Genomic DNA, 17,143 nt, shown 5'->3' on the forward strand with positions numbered 1-17,143 from the left:
ACACGTAACTGTGTGATTCTGGGAAAATCCTTCAAACTCTATGAATCTTGGCCACCTCATCTGTAAAATGGGGATGAAAGTAGGATTTTTGTGATGATTAAATGAGATCATTTAATCAAAGTACTTTGTTAACTTCAAAAAGTTTTATCAATATCAGCCAATCTAGCCCATCTCTTATTTTATGGAGAGAGGGATATGACTCACTTAGGGTCACACATCAAGTGGCAGAAATAAGACCTGATTTCTTTGTCTTCCCACCTTAATCCAAAGCTCTTCCCTCTAGCTGTGGGTATTACCCAACAAACCTGGGACACAATATAACAAATAAAGAAGATCATGAAGGAGAATGAAGGGAAACATAATAGCAAGACAACTGTCATACATTGTTCACTTCTTTAATTTTTAAAAATGAGTAAGCAGACAAAAATTTGCGTGCCCTTTGAATACCAAATAAAAACTTCGGCTGTGTAAAACAGTAATACAACCCTTTCTTTAATAATACTGTAAATATCTTTGAAAGGATCTATTGCTTCTATATGAATATCAAAAAAGTCATCACCACAAGAACATAATTCTCTTTTGTATCTTTTTGTTTGTTTCCAAAGAAGGTACACAAACACTAGTAGGAAATTTGGGGGGAAAATCCCTCCTGTGTGCCATGAATAAAATGTTAAGCAGTTCAGGTGTTAAATGCACACAAACTGAGCCCCCAGCATATTAGTAACTCCAGACCAAGTGGTACCACATGTATGTATATAAAGCTGTGGATGGATGAAACAGTCTATAGCAGCAGAGTCAGAAGACCTTCTGAACCCAGGATTTGTTGGAATGCTTACTTAGTGAAGACAGACATGAACCCAAGACATAGGGCATATGTTGAGACTTAAGATCCCTGAGGGAGGCATCTTGCTACCTCTCTGGAGATGGGATGCCAGATCAGAATGAGGACTGAAGAGGGAGAGCCTAGGTCATGGGGAACTGAGGGCCAGCAAAACAAAATAATTGAACTTGGTATAGTTTCTGGCCAGAGCAGATAACTGAGCTGATTTTGGAAACTTTAGGATGAGATCATGTTCTGTTTCCTTCAAACATTATGATGTAAACAAAGTTTCCCCTTTTCAGCCCCAATACCATAACTCAAAAGTTCTGACTTTGGAAAGCTCACATCTCCAGGAAACACAGGAAGCAAGAAAGAACCCTACAAATGCTCTCATCCAAACCCCTCATTTTATAAATGAAGTAATTGTGATTCGGAGAGGGCATGTGATTTACTCTGGGCTATCAGCGAGCTAATGGCAAGAGGCTAAAAAGTCTTTCTCCTCAAAATTAAAATCATGATTAAGAAACAAAAATATCAGTTTGAAAAAAAAATCAAGCATAGAATAGAAGGATGTGCTTAGAAGCTACCAAGAAAGATCAAAGAATCCATTTGACTATAGTTTACTCTAGATACTTCCTTCATAAACCATGCTCAATTGTGGGAGGATGTTTTTTCCACTTTTAACTTGGACATAGAGCCACTTGGAAGAAACTAAGAAAGAATTAAGCATTAAGGATAAAAATAAAAGACTCAGCAATTGACTACTGACAGCAGGCAGGAATTATCCTGGAAGAGAGAAATAGTGGAAAGATGGAACAGATCTTTATTGAGGAAGGTGACCAAAAGGCTCTTGTACTGTCATTGGCTAATAGAAGAAGAGAATCTTGGAAAGTGAGAGGTGAGGAAAAGTCAAAGCAGAGGGAGAGAGAAAGGGCTCAAATAACATGAAGGAAATAGTAAGGGTGGGGGAGAACATTCTTACAACATCTGCATGAGAAAAATCTGTCATTTCTAAACTCTCCTTCACATGACCAACTATCCCCTCTTCATCCCCCAACCAAGTGAGAAGGAAGAAATAATAAAATGATATGGAAACCCAAACCCAACCAAGAGACCAACCAAAAAGAAAGATCATAGGTCATTAGTGCTTGAAGGAACTCTTTGAGACCATTAAGCTCAATTCACTCTTTTTATAGAGAAAGAAACTGAGACCCAGGTAGGTGAAGAGTCACCCAAGCTAATAAGTATCAGGACTTGCCCTATGACACAGAGTCAGTCCTACTTGCTTAGAAATGTGAAAGACTGAAAAAAAGTATCATGGAAAGGATGAAATCATTTAAGGCTGAAGGATATTTCTACAGATCCAGTAGAACATACAATGACTCTGATCTTTTGAAAGAATAAATGCATATCTATAGATTTTATAATATTAAAAAATAAGATGAAGTTCATCATTTCTATCATTTGATTTATTTTTAAGACATGGGACATTTGGTAAACCCCCTAAGATTTGGGAACAGGGAAGGTTTTGTTTTATTTTGTTTTATTTTTTTTGTTTGAACCTATGATTTCATTAATACATAAAGAAACCCCCACTACTAAAGTAGATCTTCACCTGCTGTGCCAATTAAAGCCTTAGAGAGTTGCCCAGAGCACTGAGAGGCTAAGGGACTTGTCTAGGGTTAAGCCAGTCTATATGAGAGGTGAAACTTGAATCTAGGTGTTCTTGACTCTAAGCCTGCCTCTCCATTTGGGGGGGGGGATGGGTATCTGCAAATCTAGAAATAATCTCAGGTAGCTTGAGCCACATACATATCATATATGGGGATGAATTCTAGTTCCCAGCCCCAATAAAAATATATAACAAAAAGCAAGACAACAATAGTATGTTAGAGCTAGAAGAGACCTTAAGAAGTATGTAATCCCAAGCTCTTGTTTTGCAGATGGAAAAACTGATGTTCAAAGAGAGGAAATTACTTGCCCAAGATCTTACCAGTGGCAGAAATTTGGCAAGAATTTAGGGCTTGTTCAGAGTTTTGTTTTTCTCTCCTAGGTAGTATGAGACCGGTCTCTTGAAATATTAAAGTAATGCCACTCTGACTGGAATAGTTTGATAAAGAAGTTTTGAACATGTCCTTCCACCTTGTCGATCTAGTCCAATCACTTTTCAAATATGATTGTGGGCTGAAGGTCACATGTTTCCAGGAAAAAAACAACAACAGAATGACAGCTTATCGCATTAACTACTTCTTTTTCTGATTAACCCTCTCCAGGGAGTTGGACCTTCTCTCATTATTCCCTTGCTTACAGAATTAAAGAGAAACAGTAGATGTTTCCATCCAAAGTGGAAGAGAAATACTGATGGAGTATTAAAGGACAACTTAAAACAGAGAAAGAAAATCTGTGGAGGAGGGACTCCCTAGGTAAGAGCCAGTTGGTCCAATTTGACCTGAAGCCTGTAAGGCTAAAGAGAAATACATCCCACAAAACAATGACCTTGATACTGATTTGAAGAGTAGTCATCTCTCAAATACAGCCTCCCACCCACCACATCTTGCCTGGTTCTGTGGCTTTGCAATTGGAAAATAGGAGAACATAAGGGTTGGAAGGGACCTCAGAGGTTACCTAGTCCAGTGCCCTCACTGCACAGATGAGGGATGTGGTGGCTAAGCTCACACAGTGAGTGACCGGAGGAGCTGAAACTCCATCTCAGGGTTCCTCATGTCCAGTCTAGAGGGGTTTTTTATACCTCAGGGTCTGTAGAGTCTGGCTTTGCTACGTAGATGCAAACTCTCCAGCTGTTTGTGAAATGAGAGGCTTGGACTCAATTATTCCTAAATTCTCTTCAAGTTCTAAATCCTATGATCTGGAGGCTGGGGCTGAAATGAAGATGGCAAGAACTGAGTGGAAGCTTCACTCCAATGTACAGAGAAGGAAACAGCAGGCCCCTTTATAGACATACATTGGAAAGGAGATGGTCCACAATGGTCTGTGGAAATGAATTAGAAGCATAATTAAATCTGCACAAGGTCACCCCATCCCCCAAACCCAAGTATAAAAGGTTGACAGTCCATTTTACAGACCTTCCTAATTCCTAAAATGACAATTAAAATCACCACGTTACAAGAAGTTTTTGCTAGTGTCCCATACAATATTATCTCTTTGTGACTGTTACTTACATAATAATTAAAAATAATGACTTTTAAACAAGTAGACAGTATTCACTTTAAAATTAACTTGTTAATTTTTTTTTGTGCAAAACAAGCGAACTCCTATATTTAAGTGAAGTAGTTTATTTCTTCATTTATACAGAAAAAAAAAATCCCAGTCGAAGAGAGGTCTCTCAGAAATGTGTCTCCTTTTCTGTGATGGCAGAAATGTTTCCATCGCCTTTGAGTTTGGCATCACAGTCATTTAGAGTAACCGTTCGTGGGCCGGTGCCAAGCTTCCCTCTCATCTTCAAGTCTGGGCTGGGCACTATCAACTTCCTGAATTTCTGTGTGATGGAAGAAGACAAGAGCTGGGTAAGGATGTTCCTGGACTCCTGCCCTTGGGTTTCCTCTTCTGGGATCCCCTTCTAACATTGGCTCTAAGTTCACCCAGTTACCCTCTTCCTTAAACCACTGCTATGCTTCTCAAATATGGGAACCATCTAAGTCAGTTATATGGTTAGGAAGCACTGATCATAGAGTACTAGACATGAAGTCAGGAAGACATGAGTTCTAATCCCACTTCAGATATTTACTGTCTGTTTGACTAAGGGTAAGTCTTTTTTTTTTTAGGGGTAAGTCTTAAACATTTTTTGCCTCAGTTTCCTCATTTGTAAAAGGAGGATAAGAATAGCACCTACCATTCAGGAGAGGTAGATAAAATGAAATAATATTTAGAAAGTGCTTTGCAAAACTTAAATTTATATAATTATAATAATAAATTATATTTCTACATCATATTGATGAATTATAAATTAATATAATAATTATTATGCCATTATTCCAATAGAGAATCATAGGACTTTAGAGATGAAGGAAATTTAGAGGCCACTTAGACCAAGCCTCTATTTTACCCATAAGAAAACCAAGACCTAGAGAGAAAAGTTCTCTTTTCTAATTGGGTCTCTCTCTCTCTCTCTCTCTCTCTCTCTCTCTCTCTCTCTCTCTTTTTGCAGGGCAATGACGGTTAAGTGACTTGCCCAGGGTCACACAACTAGTAAGTGTCTGAAGCCAGATTTGAATTCAGGTCCTCCTGCCTAGCTGTCCTCTAATTGGGTTTTAAGCTAGGTTCTTGCCTTGGCAAGTCACTAAGTGGTTTAGCAAAGAGTCCCTACTCTTCCTCTCCTACTTATTCTAAATTCTGGAGCCTAAATTCATCTTCAGAGAAACTGGCATCATTTCTGAACTCCAACAACCCAGCGGAAACCTTGGGGTATTTTCTCAGTGGGGAAGATGGTGCTGTTAAGTGAAGGTTTCCATTGAAGTCATAAGCTGACATGAGGTCCCAGAGTGTTAACAAAACAACCTGGTGACCTACAATCTCTTCACGAATAAGAGAACCTTCAGTGCTGTAGGGCTCTTGGCTCCAGAAACAAGCACCATCCTTACAGAAAGAAGACATGAAGAGAAGGTCATTTTCCCAATTGGCCTGAGGCCCTGTGGCAGGCTGATGGACTGTGCTTTCCGTAAGGAGAAACTCTCATGTGTGGCAGCTGTCCTACCCCCCAGGAAAATATTTGTTATGTTAGTGCTAAGTCCTCTTCAAGGACTGGATATTCTCAGGGATTCTGGGGATACACATTTTAACTTAAAGACCTCTACTCCAAGTTCCAAATACAAACAAAACAAAATTAAACAATGCCCCCCATTCCTCACTTAAGTCCCATTTTTTCTCTCTACCCTCCTCACCATGTCTGAGTTCATATCTTCCTCACCTCTTGATTGGGCCATTTCAATTACACTGGTTTTTCTGCCCTTAATGTCTCCAGTTTCCCATCCATCTTCCAGTGAATTGTCAAAATAACCTTGCTAAAGCATAGGATTGAACCCCTTACCTCTAAAAAGGAGTTGGGGGGCATATCTACTCAATTCCTCTTATTTTGGAGCAAGTTTGTTCTTTACAAATTAAAAAAATTCAGTTTTGTTTCATAGTTGTTCTTTCCATTTATATTGATGTAATTATTGTGTATATCATTTTCCTGGCCCTACTTACTTCACTTTGCATCACTTCATGTATTTTCCCATGTTGCTCTGCATTTATCCTGCTTGTTGTTTCTTACAGTATTACATTCATGTACCATAATTTTTCTAATTGATCACTATCTATTTTGTTTCTATTTTTTTGCCACCATGAAAAGTATGGCTATAAATGTTTTGATATATGTGGAGCCTTTCTTTTTTTAATGACCTTATTGGGACATATGCCTAGCAGTGTAATCTCTGGGTCAAAGGGGATGACCATTTTAACCACTCTATTTGCATAATTCCAAATTGTTTTCCAGAATTATTATACTGTTTTATAGCTCCAACAACAATGTGTTAGTGTGATCATCTTTCCACAACTCCTCCAACACTGACTATTTCTGTTTTTCAGTCATCTTTGCCAATTTTCTGGGAGGACATCAAAACCTTGGGACCATTTTGAATTGCATTTCTTTCATTATTAGTGACTTGGAACATTATTTCATGTGGATGTTAATTGCTATTCTTTTTTAAAGAATTATTTTATTTCTTTTGGGGGGAATGACTTTTTTCTATATATTTCTATTAATTGTCTATACATCTTGGACATTAAACCATTATCAATGACATTGGATACAAAGCTTTTTTCCAGTTGACTATTTCCCTTCATTCATGCTTAGATGAATTAATTTTTTTGTGCAAAGGCTTTTTAATTTCATGTAATCAAAATTATTTATTTTGTCTTTTGTAATTATTTCTATCTCATTTGGTCAATAATTCATCCCTTGCATATAGCTGTGAAAGATACATGATGTTCTTCTCTTTTAATTTTTTTAATGGTATGACCTTTCATTCATTTTGAATTTATCATATAAATAAATGCAATATGGCATAAAATGTGGCACCAAACCTATTTTCTTCCAGACTGCTTCTCAGCTTTTCTAGCAGGTTTTGTCAACTAGAGAACTCTTTTCTAGGTATTCTGTATTTTCAGGTTGACCAGCCACTAGGTTATTGAGTTCAATTACTTCTTATTCATTCTTGTCTAATAAGTTTCATTGATTTACCTTTTCTATTTACTGGTGGCTCAAGGTCACTCTTGAAGAGTGAAAACTATAGACAAATTTTAGATCAGTTATCAATTTCCTATGGAGTAGGGAATTTCCACACCAAGAGGGCCTCCAACTGATGAAATAAAGGTGTGGACCTAAATATAATTAGACACATCATAATACACATACATATATTTGGACATACATATATGTGTGTATATACATATATGTATATATATAGTACCTAGATGGCTAGAAAGGTGCATGTATGTAATATTATATGTGCATGTGTATGTATATGTACATACACATACATATATACATATATATGTATGTATGTATTGCTAAATATTGGTCTTCATCCATATGGGAAATTCCCATTGAGGAAAGTTTAGTAATGCAGATTGACCTCAGTTCTGCAGCTCGTAGTTTTGAAAAGCTACTTGGGGCACTAAAAGATTTAATAAGTTGCCCAGAATCACCCAGCCATTCTGTATCAGGGGCAAATTTTGAACTCAGGTCTTCCTGACTCCAAAACTGATTTTCTATCTATTATTTCATGATGCCAAATATTATGGTCCAAAGCCAGATCTCTTTCCACTACAGTATATTGCCTTGTTATTATTATTATTATTTGGGAAATGAAACAATAGTACATTCATTACCCACCTCAAATAACTGTCATGACAAAAGTGATCTGTAAATAGTTAGAAGCTAAATACATTTGAACAATTATTCTTTTTATCCATAAGTCAGGAAGACCTAAGTTCAAATCTGGCCTCAGACAATTATTAACTGTGTAAGTTTATTAACTATTTACCCTGGGAAAGTTACTTAGCCTCTATTTGCCTCAGTTTCCTCAACTGTAAAATTGGGATGATAACAGCACCTGCCTCAAAGAGTTATGGTGAGGATCAAATGATAGCATAGTAAGTGCTAGCTCCACCTCGATGCCAATTTTTGGTCCAGCATCAATACATACTCGTCTTGGAACCATGACTCCCAGAAGAAGCCCAGTTCGAAAGCCTTCCAGGGGTGCTCTTTTCCTTGCTTCTCCACCTGACCAATTTCCCTTTTCCATGGCTGGGCGGTAGGACCTAGTTCTCACTCACCTCCAGGAGCGTGCCCTCAATTTGCCACATCTTGAGGACGATCCAAAGTGGAATGCAGACCATAGAAGACAGCGCCATCATCCAGCCGATCCCATAGCCCCAGTTGGGGTATGTGTACACATTGTTGTACTTGAGGGGCTTGTATTTCACCAGGAAGAAGATGAAGATTCCCTGAAAGTTTGAGGAGCAGCCTGGTCACTAGGATGGAAATCACTACAGGAGTACTCCTTTCCAGGGAGCAAAGGATGCTCCGACAAGGAAATCCTAGCTCACAGAGGGATGTCCCATGTGAAGTCTCGCAGTCCCTGGCACGTAGATGATGTATAAACATATATGTGTGTATTTATAAATGTTGTATTTATACTTTTTACATAGTTATTTTCCAATGGATATAAATTCATTGCCAGTTGGGACTGTTTCATTCTTTGTACTTGTATCCCCAGTGTCTAACACCCAATGCTTAATAAATTGATATATAGGGACTAAAGTGGCTTATAAACAAGCAACCATTGGAAAGCAGGCAGCTTCATATTCTTGTTGGTCCTGCTTGGTCAACCACATGTTCAGGCATGCTTTTCCTACATTGCTTCTTCAGCCATTGCAATCCTACTCATCCTTTAAGGAGTGACTCAAATGTCACCTCCTCCTAGAAGGCTTCTCCAATCCCAATAGTCAGGAGTGACCTTCCCCCTCCTCTAAACTCACATGACACTTAGCTCTCACCTCAATGAAGCAGCTATGTGTTATTTTATATTATGGTTGTGAGTGAGTGTGTTTTATATTTCTACTAGACTATATGCTCAATGAGGGCTGGGATGGTACAAGTCTGACTCTAGCACAATCTTTCTGGTCAAGGAAGGAAACACCCATAGAGTTCCAGACACTAGGGGCCTGTTGTATGAAAGAACACGTCATTTATTGTCTCAGGGATTTAGAGCTATGAGGGAGAAGGGGAATCCAACTGATAGGGATTACTCACTGCACAGATGCCTGGGGTCACGACTTTCCAGCACCACTTTATTAGGGATAGTGGCTTATAGCCAATCATGTCTTCAATGTTGTCATAAAAGCGATTGCTTCCTATACAGAAAGAATGTAAATAATGAATAACAATAGCTAGCATTTCTATAGTGCCTTGTGATTTGCAAAGTATTTTATATTTTCTATCTCATTTTATTCTCACAAGGATCCTGCAAAGTTGGTGCTATCGTTACCCCCATTTTATAGATGAGGAAACTGAGTCTAAGAACGACCACATGGCCTGCCTGGGATCACACAGCTAGTAAAGCATCTAAAGCAGTATTTGACCACAGGTCATCCTGACTCCAACAAAGGGTTCTATCCACTATATTACCACCCCCACCCCACACACATAAGGCACAATGAAAAATCCCCTCATTAGACTACAAGGGCTATATGGAAAGGCCAAAGGAATTGGTCTCTTAGCCTAAAGAAGAGAAGAACATGGGCAGATTTATTTGCTCTCATCTTTGAGTGAGAGAAGGGCTGTATGAGCGAGCATTCCCTGCTCCCACTGAGCAGAAAAATACTCCGGTTTCATAGGATTATAGATTTAGAACTGGAAGAGACCTTAGAGGTTATCGAGTCTGACCTCTTAATTTCACAATGAAGAAACTGAGGCACAGAGAGATTAAAGGACTTGCCCACAATCACATACCTAGTAATTATTTGAACAGGATTTGACCTCGGGTCTTCTTCAGCTCCAGTGTTCTATCTAACATACCACATTGCCTCTCATTTAAACTACTGTAGGGCTTTTGGTTAGATGCTAGGTGTATTTAAAAGCCATGGGAAGTAATCATTCTTCATGATACAGTGGAAAGGGTACTGGTGTTGGAGTCTGAGCACTTAAGCTCACATTTTCCCTCTGTCACTTATTACCTATATGACTTTGGGAAAGCTAAAACTTCCTTGGGCCTCAGTTTCCTGATATGGTTGACATATGAAAGTTTGTGCTAGATAACCTTAGAGGTCTCTTGTAGCTCTGAACCTAAGAATTATGAAATCTATGCATGAGTTGGGGTGGATGGAGATGATGAAAACCAGAGGGATAAAGGGACAAGGTCTAGAATGTTATTGTCATAGAGAAGAAAACAGCAGATCCTGCCAAGCTTGGTGCTCGGGCTTCTGCCCAGCTGCAGTCACACCAAGCAGTGGCTGGACAGAACAAAGAGCCTGTGCCTCCTACTGACTCCAGGGACTAGGTGTTATGGGTAGCAGCTGGCATAGGGGAAGAGATTTCATGGCAAATGGCCGTGGGGACTGGGGCAGACTGATACTCACCATAAACCCAACCAATGCAGACACACTCAAAGATAGCGACAAAGAGGAGACACATCCCACTGGCTGCATAGGAGTCAAACAGCTGGAAGATATACATGCCACCCTACAATAGAGACAGATGGAGAGACAGGGGAGCAGAATGAGTGTGGTAATGTCTTATATGGCTTAGTCTGCATTCCCTTCTTGACCTCAATGACTGATCTACTCATAGGAATGGATCTTTTAGGAATGAGGATGTGACGGGATAATTTTTTTGACTTGGAGTCAGGATCTGGGCTTGTATCCCAAATCAATTAGTTGTGTGAATTTCTGATTCCGAGTCTTTTTGCCTTATGGTGCCAAATGACTAACATTCCTGTTACTTTGGGATTAAAACTCTCCTCCCTGACTTACCTAAAATCAATTCTTCATTTTCTAGTTCAAAGGTAATGCTCCTCTGACCCTTCCTGCCAACTTAAAGAGCCAGTCTGTCTTCCAGGCATTAGAAAATGCCTTCCTCCCCAGGTTCAGCTGCCTCTTGGTTCCCATTCTTTACCACTCTAAAAAAAAGGTTGATGTTCAACCAAATGCTCCTCTGGTTAATAAGATCCAGGGTATATTATGTATACAGTGATAACAACATACAATGAAGAAGCCCGACTCTGCCTCTGACTCATGGAGTGACCTTGAGAAAGTAACTTCTTCTCTGGATCAGAGCTTCCCCATCATTAAAATGAAGGGTTTAACTCGGATGATTTTTAAGGACCTTTCAAACTTTAAGTTTTGGAAGCTTCCTGAGAATAACCTTCAGTTGTAAGGGAAGGGTCATTTCTTCACAATGGGATGGAGGTGTTTGGGGGAAAGGATTGAAAGAGAGAGATATGCATTTCAGAAGGTAGCAGGGTCATTCTTAGAGGGCTTAAGGTTTTAATGGCTATATGATCTTAGGAAAAGCACTTGCCCTCTCTGAGCACCAGAGCACAATCCTCTATAAAATAAGAACTTTAGATTAAATGGCTTCTGAGATCCCTTCTGGTTCTGACATTTTATGGATCTATGAATATGAATCAATGAGTCAATAGAGATTCCTGGCTCCATTCCTTTTTTTTTAAGAATGATTTTTTATATTTATATTTTCCTATACAAAATAAAACAGAAAAAGAGGGTTGTCTATGAAACTACAAATCTCCATTATGTATAATTTGCTTTTATTTTAAAATATATAGTAAATTCAACATAGATTAAAAATTTGGACCTGGAAGGGACTGTGTAGGCATCTAGTCTAACTTCTCATTATACAGGTAAGGAAACTAAGCCATAGAAAGGGTTCCCTAATGTAACACTGGTAGGAAGGAATGGGAAGATTATGAACACAGGTTCCAATTTCATCTAATTTTCCACTGTATCACTTATAATCTTTGAGGTTTCTTGTTTGTCTCTGTTTTCTTCTGGGCTTTGTTCTCTGAAAGCTTAAAAAATGTTTCAAATCCTTTTCTTTCCTTCCTCCTTCCCCCTTGCTTCCTCCTTCCCCCTTGCTTCTCCTTCCCCCTTCCTTCCTTCCTTCCCCCCTCCTTCCCTTTCCTTCCTTCCTTTTTTCCTTCTTTTTTTTTTTTTGCTGCCCCAATCCTTTTCCTTCTAACCCTCACCCTTAAGTTGAAACAAAAAAACCCCACCTAGTAGCAAATATGCACAGCCAAACAAAAATTCCCACATTGGCCATGTCAGAAAATTTATGTTTTCTGCAAGTTTCATCTTTCGCCTCATTTTTGGGAGGTGGGTAGCATGCTTCATTATTAGTCATCTAGATTTCTAGAACAGTGTTTGGTCACCATGTTGATCAGAGTTCTTAAATCCTTCAAAGGTTTTCTTTACAATGTTGCCATTGCATAATGTTCTCTTGGTTCAACTCACTTGACTATGCATCAGTTCATATGTGTATTATTATTAATACTGGCCCCACTTCAAAAAAGTTGTGTGCCATTGGACAAGTCATTTCCCATCCTCTAATTCTCGATTTCTTTCTTATTTAAGAGACCTCAAACACCTCAACATCATTCTGCATTCTAGCTTCCTCTGTTCTTTTTGTATTACTTCTTCACTTCCCATTCATACAACTTTCCCACTTCATCACTCAACTGAAACTGCTTTTTTCAAGATTAACAATGATCTTTGAGTTGCTAAATCCAATGACCTTTTCTCGGTTCTCATCCATCTTGACATCTTTGCTGCTTTTGAGACTTGACCACCATCCTTTCCCGGATAATCTTCCCATAATTCTCCTGGATTTCCATCTATCTCTCCTCCTTTTTCATTTCTTTTGCTGGATGGAAGCTCTTTGGAGGCAAAAACTGCTTTGGGGTCTTGATTTTGTCTTTACATCTCCTGTACCTCAGGCACCTTGGCTGACTTTTTTTGACCCATCACTTCTTTTGGTTTTCACCTGGCCATAAGCTGTAGTCTATTCCAAGGGAGATCACATGTCAATGGTTCCATTTCTGGCTCCTCTGAGACCCCACCAGTAGTTATAATTGGTACCACACAACTTATCCCTTACTTCTTTTCAAGCTGGTGGTATTAATTGATAGTTTAATGGAACAATTCTTGTCTTTTCAGGTAGACTTTAAATTCTTTGAGAACAGAGACCACAGTGTTCCATTTCTATATCTCTTAAGCATAGCCTAGGCTTCAAATAGAAGGTACTTAAAAAGTTCTTGTTGTTTGTCTAAAGTCATTCTAAATGAATGAGGGGGGAAATTGTTAGACACCAAATTTGAGAAGGACTGGCATTCAGAGCAAGATGGAGCATTTGCTTAAATTAGACTCAATGAATGGCTTCTTTTCCACCACCTTCCATATAATCAAAGGTCATTCAAACAGACAATGAAATTATGACTACTAAATGGTCAAGGCATAGAATTTTCCTTAGGAAAAAATAACAGGGGATTCATACTCTGAGATTCCATCCCCTTTCTTTCTCAATTGAATTGGGCTTTTAAAAAATGCTAAAATCTGGGGAAAATGAAGTCCATAATTATTCTAATAGCAGGAGGTGAATTAGTACATTAGGCAGCCTTCACATACTGAAGGGCCAATCCAGGGGAGCAGTTCCGTTAGAGGACAGGATGGTTGGTATTGAATAATTAGGATATAAAAGGGCTAGTGATTAATGTCCTCAAGCCTCTTACTAGGTGTGATTGTTCATTTCTACTAGGCAATAAGCAATAAAGTTAAGAGCAACGGACTTGGAATTAGAAGAGCTAGGCTCATATCCAGAATTTTGCCATCTCCATGCTTTTGCTCCATGCTCTCCCATGCTTGAAATTCACTCTCTCTTCCTTTCTACTTCGTGTGATCCCTATCTTCCTTCCAGACACAGTGCAGGTGCCACTTCCTACAGGAAGTTTTCCCCGATTTCCCCAGTTGTTAATATTCTCTTTCTCATGAAGTCATTTCATATCATTTTGTAATTACTCCATGTTTCTTTTTTTGGTATATATCTTGTGTATCCCTGAATAGAATATTAGAAACATTGTTGTTTCCTTCTTTGTTTCTCTTGCACATAGCTCAGTGTCTTGGGCAGCTAGTTGGTGCAATGGAGAGAGCACTGGGTCTAGAGTTAGGAACAAATCTGATCTCAGCCACTTACTAGCTGGGTGACCTTGGATAAATTAGTTAACCTGTTAGCCTCAGTTCCATCATCTATAAAATGGAGATGATAACAATAGCACCTACCTCCCAAGGTTGTTGTGAGATCAAATGAGATAAAAACTGCAAAGCACTTAGCCTGGCACACAGTAAATGCTATATAAATGTCATCTATTATTATTGTACATAGTAGCAACTTATCACATGTTTGATGAATTGTTTAATTGAATTACCAAACTTATGAACTTGGGCTAGTAATTTTTCCCTTTTCTGAGTCTTCATTTTCTCATTGCCCTTTTAAGAAAATACTAATGATTCTAGTATCTAATTATAAAGGGGAATGAATGGGGCAGCTAGGTGGTGCAGTAGATAAAGCACCAGCCCTGGATTCAGGAGGACCTGAGTTCAAATCCTGCCTCAGACACTTGACACTAGCTGTGTGACCCTGGGCAAGTCACTTAACCCCAACTGACTCACCAAAAAAAAAAAAGACATAAAGGGGAATGAAATTAATCTCAGACCTGCCTACCTCATGGGGTTGTTGTGAGGATCAAAAGTAATGGCCCGGGGCAGCTAGGTGCTGCAGTGGATACAACAATGGCCTTGGATTCAGGAGGACCTGAGTTCAAATCTGACCTCAGACACTTGACACTTAATAGCTATGTGAACCTGGGCAAGTCACTTAACCCTCATTGCCTCGAAAAAACAAACAAACAAAAAGTAATGACCTATATTCAAGATAGTCTATCAATTGATAGTCAGCATCAACATGACTCTTGCATGGCTAGTACCTATCCTTGGCTAGTAGTCTTCTGGCTATTTCCAGAAAGCTAAATATTGGATTCAAATTCAATTCAACAAACACTTTAAAAATATTTATTATAGAATCTTAGAATCTTGGGAATCAGAAGAGACTTTGGAGAACAGTGAGTCCAAGTGACTTCTGCCACCTTTAGACCTTGGATACTAGTCAAAATATTCACTCTTGACGTGGCTTTGATGCATGGGTTTCTTTTAGCTCTCAGGCTTAACTGTCAATTTGCATGTCATAAAGTCCTCTTCTTCTGCAATCAGAATTTAACAAATTACTTTTAAATGCAGGCAGAATGAATATGTGGAGAAAAAGAAGCAAACCCTCCCCAAGGTGACAGCAGCCAAACATGCTGAAAATGTTTTCTCTGATAACCTCAGTTCCACTGAGATTTTTTCACTAGGTTTAAGAGAAGAAATCTTTCTCTGTTTCTATTAATGACAGTTAAAAGAGTGAGGGAATGCTCAAACTCATCCTTTTCAAGAGAATTTTAGGACTTCTTGATAAAGGAAAGCTGCGTATCCAAGGCAGGGGAATGGAGAGGGGGGAGCCACAAAGGGAAGAGCAAATCTGCTTTTTAAGAATATTTTCATTCTAGTTATCTTGGTGAACCAGGGAGAAGAACCTTTTCACCCCCTCACCTGCAACAAGAGTTTGACAAGTGAGGAGGGAGTGGGAGTGCCTGCAGATCTGAGCCTGACATCCAAAATCTTACTACCACTCCCTTTTCTTTTGTGCTACCCAAGGGAGACAAAATGCCCTAGGCTTTTTGTCCATTATAGTTCATGCCTCAGAAAGAATGCAAGGGGATCATAGTATATAGAAAGAGGCTGTCTGTTGTGGACTGGGAAGGTGCTTGGTACCATCTTGAGTTATACTGATTTTTGAAGTGATGGAAACCTACTGAGACCATGTTACTTCCTTCCTCGTTAACTTTTGCTGGTTCCCTATGAACTTGTTCACTCATTTCAGTTGTATCCAACTTTTCATGATCCCATTTGGGTTTTTTTTTTTTTTTGTAAAGATACTGGAGTGGTTTGCCACTTCTTTCTCCAGCTCATTTTACAGATAAGGAAACTAAAGCAAATAGGATTAAGTGACTTGCTCAGGGTCACACAGCTAGTATATGAGGACAGATTTGAACTCAGGTCTTCCTGACTCCAGACCCAGTACTCTGTCTCCTATGGACAATTATTTAGGGCCACCCATTATCTGGTTCCAGCTGAATCATACATTATCTGGTTGAAGCCTTATTCCATAGTATTTATCTTTATTCATTCTGAACTATTAGCTTCTTTGCTCCTATCTTGCCCTCTCCTGCCTTGCCTTTCCACTCTACTTTGTGGAGGGGCCCTGTAATATCAAATGTACTTGGCTTCCTGATAAGGCAGTCTCCATTGTTGGTAGGTAGGGCTAAATGCCACTGAATTCACTGTAGAAGTAGGAAAACATGTGCACTTCAATATATTTCTGAATGCCATGGAAAGGTTGACTGCCCTTACCATTTGCCATTGGGCAAGATAGCGGGGGAATGCTCAAACTCATCCTTTTCAAAGAAATTTTAAGACTTCATGATAAAGAACAGGGAGGCCCCTAAAGCTTCAGGTAAACTCAAGAGCTTTCCTTTCCTTGGACCCAGAAAATGTTCAGTTTCAGGGCTCTGATAATGATAGGGAGAATTTTAATTCTGCCATAAAAGACTCAGCCCTTCTGTTTGAGGTGGAAGAAGGGGGTGGGAAGGGTTAGAGGTGAGTAGGAGGATAGAGATAAGTGTTTCTGTATTACACATCCCCAGAAGCAACTGGCTTTCTTCTTAAGGTCTCCTGCTTGCATTTTGGGGGCCAGGATAAGATAAAAGGAGCCTTAGAGCATCATGGGAGATCATTAGAGATTGTCAAGTTGAAACCATTTTACCAATGATAAAAATGAGCCACCAAAAGAAGTCACTTGTCCAGGCTCATCCAGGTAACAACAGGAGAGTTGGGCTTGGAATACAAGTCCTCACTATACCACCTCCCCCCTGCAAAAAAAAAAAACCCAAGTCCTCACAACAAAGCTTCTTCTCTTTCTGCTATATTATGTTGCCTTTGGTTGTATCAGCTGGGCGTCTAAGATGAGCCTCTGCGACAAACTTAAATTCTTTCAAGGCTCAGCTCATCTGCAAGCTTCCTTGGGAAACCACTCCTGAATCACCTAATCACTGGGAATCATTTTTCCTAAACTTTTCTCGTACAGTTTTTACTCCTCTG

At 39.2% G+C, this 17,143-nt stretch overlaps 1 protein-coding gene across 1 annotated transcript in view; it reads right to left on the reverse strand.

Annotated features, from left to right (window-relative positions):
- Positions 1 to 379: 379 nt before the first annotated feature.
- SLC6A11 (solute carrier family 6 member 11) overlaps positions 380 to 17,143 on the reverse strand; it is a 174,580-nt gene continuing 157,816 nt past the window's right edge. Inside the window, exons 11-14 of the mRNA XM_043963677.1 lie at positions 10,460 to 10,562; positions 9,135 to 9,235; positions 8,156 to 8,326; positions 380 to 4,316 (exon numbers count right to left, since the gene is read on the reverse strand). Coding sequence (XP_043819612.1) covers positions 4,164 to 4,316; positions 8,156 to 8,326; positions 9,135 to 9,235; positions 10,460 to 10,562 — 528 coding nt within the window. The 3' untranslated portion in view covers positions 380 to 4,163. The remainder of the gene's footprint in view (positions 4,317 to 8,155; positions 8,327 to 9,134; positions 9,236 to 10,459; positions 10,563 to 17,143) is intronic.

This window comes from Dromiciops gliroides, chromosome 1 (genome assembly GCF_019393635.1).
Source record: "Dromiciops gliroides isolate mDroGli1 chromosome 1, mDroGli1.pri, whole genome shotgun sequence".
NCBI lineage: Eukaryota > Metazoa > Chordata > Mammalia > Microbiotheria > Microbiotheriidae > Dromiciops > Dromiciops gliroides.